This window comes from Trachymyrmex cornetzi, unplaced genomic scaffold, assembly GCF_001594075.2.
Source record: "Trachymyrmex cornetzi isolate Tcor2-1 unplaced genomic scaffold, Tcor1.1 scaffold812, whole genome shotgun sequence".
NCBI classification, from domain to species: domain Eukaryota; kingdom Metazoa; phylum Arthropoda; class Insecta; order Hymenoptera; family Formicidae; genus Trachymyrmex; species Trachymyrmex cornetzi.
The window spans coordinates 387,579-395,770 of record NW_017300150.1 but is presented as its reverse complement, the minus strand read 5'-3'; the positions used below and the strand labels follow the sequence as shown (position 1 = coordinate 395,770).

General features: G+C 33.5%; 1 protein-coding gene across 1 annotated transcript in view; it reads right to left on the bottom strand.

The window, feature by feature from the left end:
- Window positions 1-586: 586 nt before the first annotated feature.
- LOC108768625 (zinc finger BED domain-containing protein 4) overlaps window positions 587-8,192 on the bottom strand; it is a 21,627-nt gene continuing 14,021 nt past the window's right edge. Inside the window, exons 2-5 of the mRNA XM_018519126.1 lie at window positions 4,933-5,068; window positions 2,685-2,776; window positions 1,682-2,210; window positions 587-1,621 (exon numbers count right to left, since the gene is read on the bottom strand). Coding sequence (XP_018374628.1) covers window positions 587-1,621; window positions 1,682-2,210; window positions 2,685-2,776; window positions 4,933-5,068 — 1,792 coding nt within the window. The remainder of the gene's footprint in view (window positions 1,622-1,681; window positions 2,211-2,684; window positions 2,777-4,932; window positions 5,069-8,192) is intronic.

The window sequence follows — 8,192 nt, the reverse complement described above, 5'->3', positions numbered from 1 at the left end:
TTATATAAAAAACATATGAAAGGGGAATTGCTTATGCTACTCATATACCAAACATGCTTGCACTGAAAATCCGATTTCGTATTGGATAAAATATCCTGCAAAAGAACTTCGAAAGATAGCTGAACGTTACATTTGCGTCCCAGGTACCTCAGTTCCGTCCGAAAGGATATTTTCTAAAGCAGGACAAATAATTTCAGCAAAACGTTCAAATTTAAAGCCTACCACTGTAAACGCGATAATATTTCTAAATCAAAATGCATGGTTAATTGAAGAATAGGAATACCCATATACCAAACGTGAAGCCAACATCTGTGCGCATTGCGCATTGCGAACATATAATATTCTATACCTTACTCTCTCGCACAGATGTTGGCTTCACGTTTGGTATATGGGTATTCCTATTCTTCAATTAACCATGCATTTTGATTTAGAAATATTATCGCGTTTACAGTGGTAGGCTTTAAATTTGAACGTTTTGCTGAAATTATTTGTCCTGCTTTAGAAAATATCCTTTCGGACGGAACTGAGGTACCTGGGACGCAAATGTAACGTTCAGCTATCTTTCGAAGTTCTTTTGCAGGATATTTTATCCAATACGAAATCGGATTTTCAGTGCAAGCATGGGCAATTCCAAATATTGACGAGTTGTTACAATACTGTCTGCCATCGCATTTGAGGTATTTGTTACTTGAGAAATGCGCTGGGATAAAAAATCCATCAATCCAACATTTGTCGTTGCTTTAGTTGACATTGGCTCACTCGATATTGATGAAGCTGATAAAGGTGACAATACTGACAATGTCTGAGAAGTAGATGGTTCACTTTCCAAATGCAATTGTTTTTCTTTTCTGACTAGTTGAGCCACTTCTTGTTGAACAATTTGTTGAGCACTATTCGCATTTTCTATATTACGAAATGCATATTTCTTTAATCTTGGATCTAATAATGTCGCAACTTTAGGAATAGTTCTTTGTTCATATATAAAGAGTCGTTTTATCATAGATAATTTTAATTTTGTACATAGTTGTTTCCCAATATCACTGGTAAGTGAATGCTCTATTTCAGTTAAATTATTATGTAGTCCTACCACCAAAGGGATAATTAGCGATACCGTTACATATTTCTGTCCAGAAATTTGATTTTTCGCAGTCTCAAAAAGTTGAAGCACCTTTACCATTTCATTTAACTCAATAAAGTCATTAAAGTTTAGTAATTCTGGCGCTTTAGGCAATTTCGACAGAGTTACAATTAAACAGTCTTCTGTGTTTAAAACAATCAGTCGTTTAATCATGTATAGAACGCTATTCCACCTTGTTGCAACCTCTTGCAATGGTTTTAATTCTTTCAAATTTCTTCTGTATTGCTCTTCTCGTAATTTATCCATTGCAACAGTACTTTTTTTAAAATATCTCACAATTTGTCTACATTTCTGTAAAAGAAATTCGATATCAGTTTTATTTTCTTGTGTAGCTAACCCATCATTTACTGTTAGATTTAAAGTGTGAGCAAAGCAAGGTAAATGTCTTATTTTAAGCAGATTACAAGCATTAATCATATTTTGAGCATTGTCAGTAACGATGCATTGTACTTTATCTTTCAGATGCCATTTTTCAATAACTTTCTGAAAAAGTAATATTAATTTAGTATATCACTAATATTATTATTAATTATCTTTCTTTACCTCAATATGCTCCTTAATATGCTGAGCTGTATGATTACCCTCTATTTGAATTGTCTCTAGTACCACAGTTTTAAGATCTCCATGTAAAACAAAATGGCAAGTGATTGTGATATAGCCCTCTCCTACTATAGATGACCATAAATCTGTAGTAAATGATATATATTCTGTTTGGTTAAGAATATCTTGTAGCTTGGTATTAACTTCGATTAACAAAGATTGCAGTATCTTATTTCGCAATGTTGTTTTATTCGGCAACTTGTATTTCGGATCTAATGTATGAATTAGAGCCTGAAATACTTTGTCATTCACAATCGAAAATGGCTGCAAATCCTTTGCAATCATGAATGCTACTAGTTTGTCCAAGTTTTGTTTTTTTGCGTCAGTCTCGTTATATAATAAACTTTTCTTAGAAACATATGAAGTAATTGTTTTCTGCACCTTTATTTTCTTTGTTTCTGCTGCTGGAGTTGTGCTTATATCCGATTCGTTAGAAGAATCATTTCTATCTTTTAATTCTTCTGCATGATACCTTTTCAAATGATTATGTAAATTTGTTGTGTTCCCACTTGTTTTGTATTCTTTATTACAAAACGAACAAATGGCGAATTGATTGCGCTGCTTTTCAAAATAATTCCATATTATGGATTTTGTTTTTGTCCTTTTACTCATTTTTAATCTAAAATACCAAAACATTTTAAACATAACCTGCTCATCTTAAGCACATCGAATGTGTATGTAAAGCATACTGAGATCATACAAAATTTTATTAAATTAAAAATTATTTATTTACTTACTTTATTAAAATAATATAAAAATGTTAAACAAATTATCATTTGGTTATTTTACATTTAGGTATGTATGTGTATCTGCTCTACATATCGGCCCGTATTCAGAACGCGCTTTTATCTCTGAAATTCTATAGTATGTGTGACGTAAACTATAGCATGTTAGAGCGCTAACATCGTTGTAAGCGTTCTGAATACGGGCCATTAACTCAACGCACCCTACAGAGTTTCGGTTACTGTAGTTACTAGTAGAGTCCCTAGAGTTTATGCTAGTGATCCTAGGATCTCTATTTTCTAGATGCTTGCGCAACTATCGTAAAATATCGATAGTAAAAAGAAACTATCGATATATCGAATTAAGGTTAAGCCTATCGATTTATCGATAGTCGCTATCGATAATTTTCCACCTCTAGAACGTATGTATAAACGTATGTATAAAGGTATGTATAAACTCATGACAAAGAAAATACGTAGAAAGACGCGATACAACGAGTTGCGACGTTTGAAATTCTTGGAAAGATGGGGACGGCCTGCCTTTTCTTCGATTTTAGAAGTAACACCATATACGAAATTTCACAATTTACGAGAATGCGATCAGTCATGCGATACCCGCTTGTACGAAAGGTCCAGCGGAAGCAGCAGCAGCAGCAGCAGCAGCAGCGGCAGCAGCGGCAGCAGCAGCAGCAGCAATGTACTCCGCTGTAGGAAGCAACAAACGAAAAAATACGTTCCATTTCAGAATAATGATGAAACTCATTTACGAAAAGATGTGCCAAGTAAGTTTAAGAATCCCCTATTTTTATACTTTTTCAAATTAACTATTTAATTAATCATTTAATATTTCTTTTATATTTTTCTATAGCGCGCCCGTGCATCGTGCGGTTCGCATACTTGGCAGGAAATACGCATTGACACGTAAAGGATACAAATTTCTTGAAATTGGTATCAACGTTGGCCCACCGAGCTACGTGGAGTTTGCGATAGGAGATAATCGTGGAAATGAATTAATACTATTTATCGAAAAATGGAAAGGACTCTATGAATAACGTTGGAACATTCAAAACTGCCTTTGGAATCACCACAAGGGCAATTCTATTAACGTTGGACCGCTGACTGTGCGATTCAGTACGATTGAAAACGCTAAAATTGTATGCTTGGAATCATCCGACGTATGTTTAATGATGACTGAATCAACAATATTGTTTATGTTCTACTTAGATAAATGAATTGAAATAGCTATCGATCAATTGGTTGGTATCGTCGAGAAAGTCGATACAAAGTTTACACGATTCTCAAATATCGCATCCACTGTAACGAATGCTAAAGATATACCAAATGTAATATGCGCTAGCGATTACTTTGATAAAAATCAGCTCCTCGACTGCAAACTGTTAGCTGTAGTTTTTTTGTGCCTAAGAAAAAAATTATGTAAAAGAAATACAAATAAAGAAATTGTTAATCTAAAAAATTATGATGTAATTTCTTCACACATACATATGTACCTCACACACATGCAGGGTCATCGAAAAGAATCGGACCACTCTAATGTCTTCAGTTAGAATGCATTTTGGAAAAAATGTCCAATAGCAAAGTTGTATGGTTTCAAGCGAGGAGTAAGATGATGACCTTGACTTTGATCTTGACCATGTCCTTTAAGGTCATTTTAAGGTTAACCTTATTTTTTTAAATGGAACTCCCTACATTTTATTGCATATTTTTATAGCTTATCTCGACAGCTTTCCAAAACACTATAATAAAACATTTTTTCATTAAGTATTTTTTTAGTTATAAAGGTTTGAAATTAACAATTTGTTAAGTGGCGTGTAATTCCGGCCAGTTAAGGCAAGAGTGGCGTGTGGGTCCGGCCAGTTAAGGCAAGAGTGAAGTGTGGGTCCGGCCAGTTAAGGCAAGAGTGCCGTGTGTGTGTCCGGCCAGTTAAGGCAAGAGTGGCGTGTAGGTCCGGCCAGTTAAGGCAAAAGTGGCGTGTGGGTCCGGCCAGTTAAAGCGAATTTCATTCCAATTTGTCAGCTTGGGCAAAATATTCAATTGTATCAAACAATTCACAACAAATGTTCAAATTGTTGCCCTTCAACAGCCTGGCAATGGGCCAATCTGTTATAAACAGCTGAAACCGCATTCCGGTACGTTTCCGGTGGTATTAGTTCTATCTCTCGAGTTATTCTCCCTCTTAAATCATCTAAATTTTGCGGCTTGGTTGCATACACTTTACTTTTCAAGTAACCCCACAAAAAAAAGTCAAGTGGGGTCAAGTTCGGAGACCGAGGTGGCCACTCAATATGACCTCTTCGCCCTATCCACCTGTCCTGAAAGACCTCATTCAAATGTTGACGGACAATGACACCATAATGAGGTGGAGCTCCATCCCGTTGGAATTAAATTTCATCCATATTTCCACCAGTCTCGAATAGCTGGAACAATTTGTTCGCGAAGCATGACTGTGTATACCTGTGCTGTCAAATTACCTTCAATGAAGAAAGGGCCAACTGGTCTACCATCAAGAATACCAGCCCATACGTTAACTTTTTGTGGATATTGGGTATGATTGTCTCTTTTCCAATGAGGATTAACGTCACTCCAGTACCTACAATTGTGTATATTTACATTCACAGTCAGTTCAAATGTTGCCTCATCAGAGAAAACAATATTATTAAGTAATAGAGGATCGTCGACAATTATCTCCATCATAAGATCACAAAATTCGATGCGTCTATCAAAATCATCTTCGGACAACTCTTAGCACAAATGGAGTTTGTATGGATGCCATTTATTCAATTTCAAAATTTTACTGACAAATGCATGACCGATTTGGTGTTCTTGTGCAACGCGATTGATGGAAATATGGGGATTTTCAACGAAAGATTGTAAAACATCTAATGCCTTATCATTATTTGTTGCTGTTTTACGTCTACCAGATCTTGAGCGACTTTTAACGCTACCAATGTCCTCGAAACGTTGAATAGTACGGATTATAGCAAAGAGATGAAAATGTAGATGCAGGAAATCTGGATTGCTGAACATTATTGTTTCGAGAAATGTATCCTTATTATAATTAATTATGTAACAATTTAAATTTTCTTACCTAGCGTTGATTTAAGATAAATTTTTTTATATCCGTGTACAACTAAATTTAAATAAATACAATTAAAAGAAGGGCAACAAGCCAAAACAATAACTTTAATATTCAAGACAGACATATGTCAAAGGGAAGAAACGACAGAATACTCATTTCATATACAGCTCTCTTGTTTCTTCTCGATCATTTTAAGCAAGATTTCTCAGAACGTTTTGGAACAATAAATCATCTTTCGACTCTTTTGCTATTATTGCAAAATGCATTGTAAAAAATACGTCATAAGAAAAAAAGATGTACTTTTACGATCGCGTGGTCCGCGGCGGCGACAGCGGAGGCGACCGGGAACCTTCCCCGCGCCTACGAATAACCTCCGCGCCCTTCTAGCCCCATGGGTTAGAACTCGCCTTGCTTAGCTACTCTCAATCGATTAATTGTGAAACTTGGTTGTATTTAGGTATTTAAAATAATTAATAAATATTGTTTCTATAGAAAAATTACATTATGCTATATCTTGGTCGAAAAAGGGTTGGAGCATATACCCTTTGTAACACTTTTCGTTCTATAATTATTTGTTTTTGTATTGTTTTTTTGTTCATGGCAATATTTTCTTTTTTTGTGATGATTTTTGTTGTCTTGTACGTGACTGCAGTCCCTAAAATCTGTGATGTCTTATTGCCATTCCTCATGACGTCATACCCCCGCTACCAAAGAATCCCCGCGCTCCGTTCCCCTCGCCAACGAGTATCCCCTGCACCCCGCGCTCCCCTCTAGCCCCGCGGGTTAGAATCCGTGTACTATTCCAACTAGTAAACATTGTTTATTTCTTTTATGTAACATTTACTTATTATATTTTGAGGTCTAGCAGCGCGCTAAGTTTTTTCACATAAAAAATTTTATTTTAATAAGATTTTGTTATTTCGTGATGCTTCGTCTTTAATTTTTTGCGATTAAATGTTGTATTCTATTGCAAATATATAAAAGACTCTTGAATAGAAAGATAAAGGTACGTATCATTTTGTCTCGTTAATTAAATATTATATGTTGCAATAAAATATATTTTTTTTCCGTAATTTACAAAATACAATAGTATATGTTATATATGTATTAGAAATTATATATTCTTTTTGCCATTTTTGCGTAATTTAAAGATTTTATTTCATTTTTTTTGAATGCATGCATACGTTCTACTGAGGGGTAATTTATAATGAAAAATTAACAATATTACTACTTGAATTATATTATTTATGTAACGGTTTTTTCTTAGTTTATGTAAAGTACAGTTTTTTATGGAAGGTACATGCACACATGGCGCCTTTTTTTACCTTTTCTTAAAAAGGTAATTTTTTTAAGTACTTTTATTACTTTAATTTCAAGTATTGTTGTATTTACAAATATAAGTAATATTATAAAATAAGTAATTATAAGGTTCCGTATGTATAAAACAATATGACAATTATAAAGGGCATTGAATCAATATTTAAACAAATTTAATTAAATTAGAATCTTAAAGTTAACAAACGTTCGACTCCGATCGGATCATTTTCATGTTACAAAGGTAAATCATAAATAAAAGTACAACTATACAATGTTAAATAAATGAAAAAACCACAACTATAACAATTCGTTAAATTGCCAGCAAATTCTTGTCTTTACCATATAAAAAATATCCTTAATCTTTAATTACCATTACAACATCTTAAATAAAAATAAATATAATTAAATAATAACATTTCATAAAATCGCATGCGCGTAATCTTATCGTTGAAATAAAAAGCGTAAGTTGTCCATTTGATATTTTAATCTAAGTTGCGAATGATCTGAGAAAGAATAATTCAAAACTTAAGACCTAAGGTTATATATAAAGAATATTGTCTGTAATGTGTAACACAAAGTCATTTACCTTGTCGATGAAATATAATTACACAATAATGTGTCAGTGAAACATAAAAAAATCCAATAATGCGTCAGTGAAATGTAAAAAATCCAGAAATGTGTTATAATTTTGTATTGTAACTACATGTTGTAACTTTAAAATATTTTGCACTGAAATATTTACACAACACACTCTTGATCAAATCGAATAATGTAATATAACGGCAGAATGTCAGGAGAGGACAAGAAACCGTGACAAAATATTAATAATGAGTAATATTAATAACAATTCCTATGCAACATAATAATACAGTTATTTTATACTCCCTTTCAAATGATATTTACTTTTAGGTTCAAAAATCTAATTAATCTTGTATATGAATACATGCAAAATTAATGCACGTTTCTACAATATTAATAATGTAGATTAATCTTAATTGTGGTTTAACGTACTTTTTATCTTTTTTTAATTCAAAGAATTAAAAAAGTTAGAGTTCACTATACCAAAAATTAAAGTTTTGGTGATTTAAACTCCGATAATAACTTTATTACTACGCGTTCAGTAAAGGTGTTTTTTACTGCGATGAACAATGTCCTCAACTGTATCGAAAATTTATTCGCGGTTGTCTATAATGAAAGTTCACTTCGTACCAGATTTATAATCAACTTCTTTCTGCATGTCCATTTAAAATATAATTAAGGTGACTGTAACGTCCGGCGCGCTATACTATAGCACTCCGGCCGTCTACCAAGCGAACGC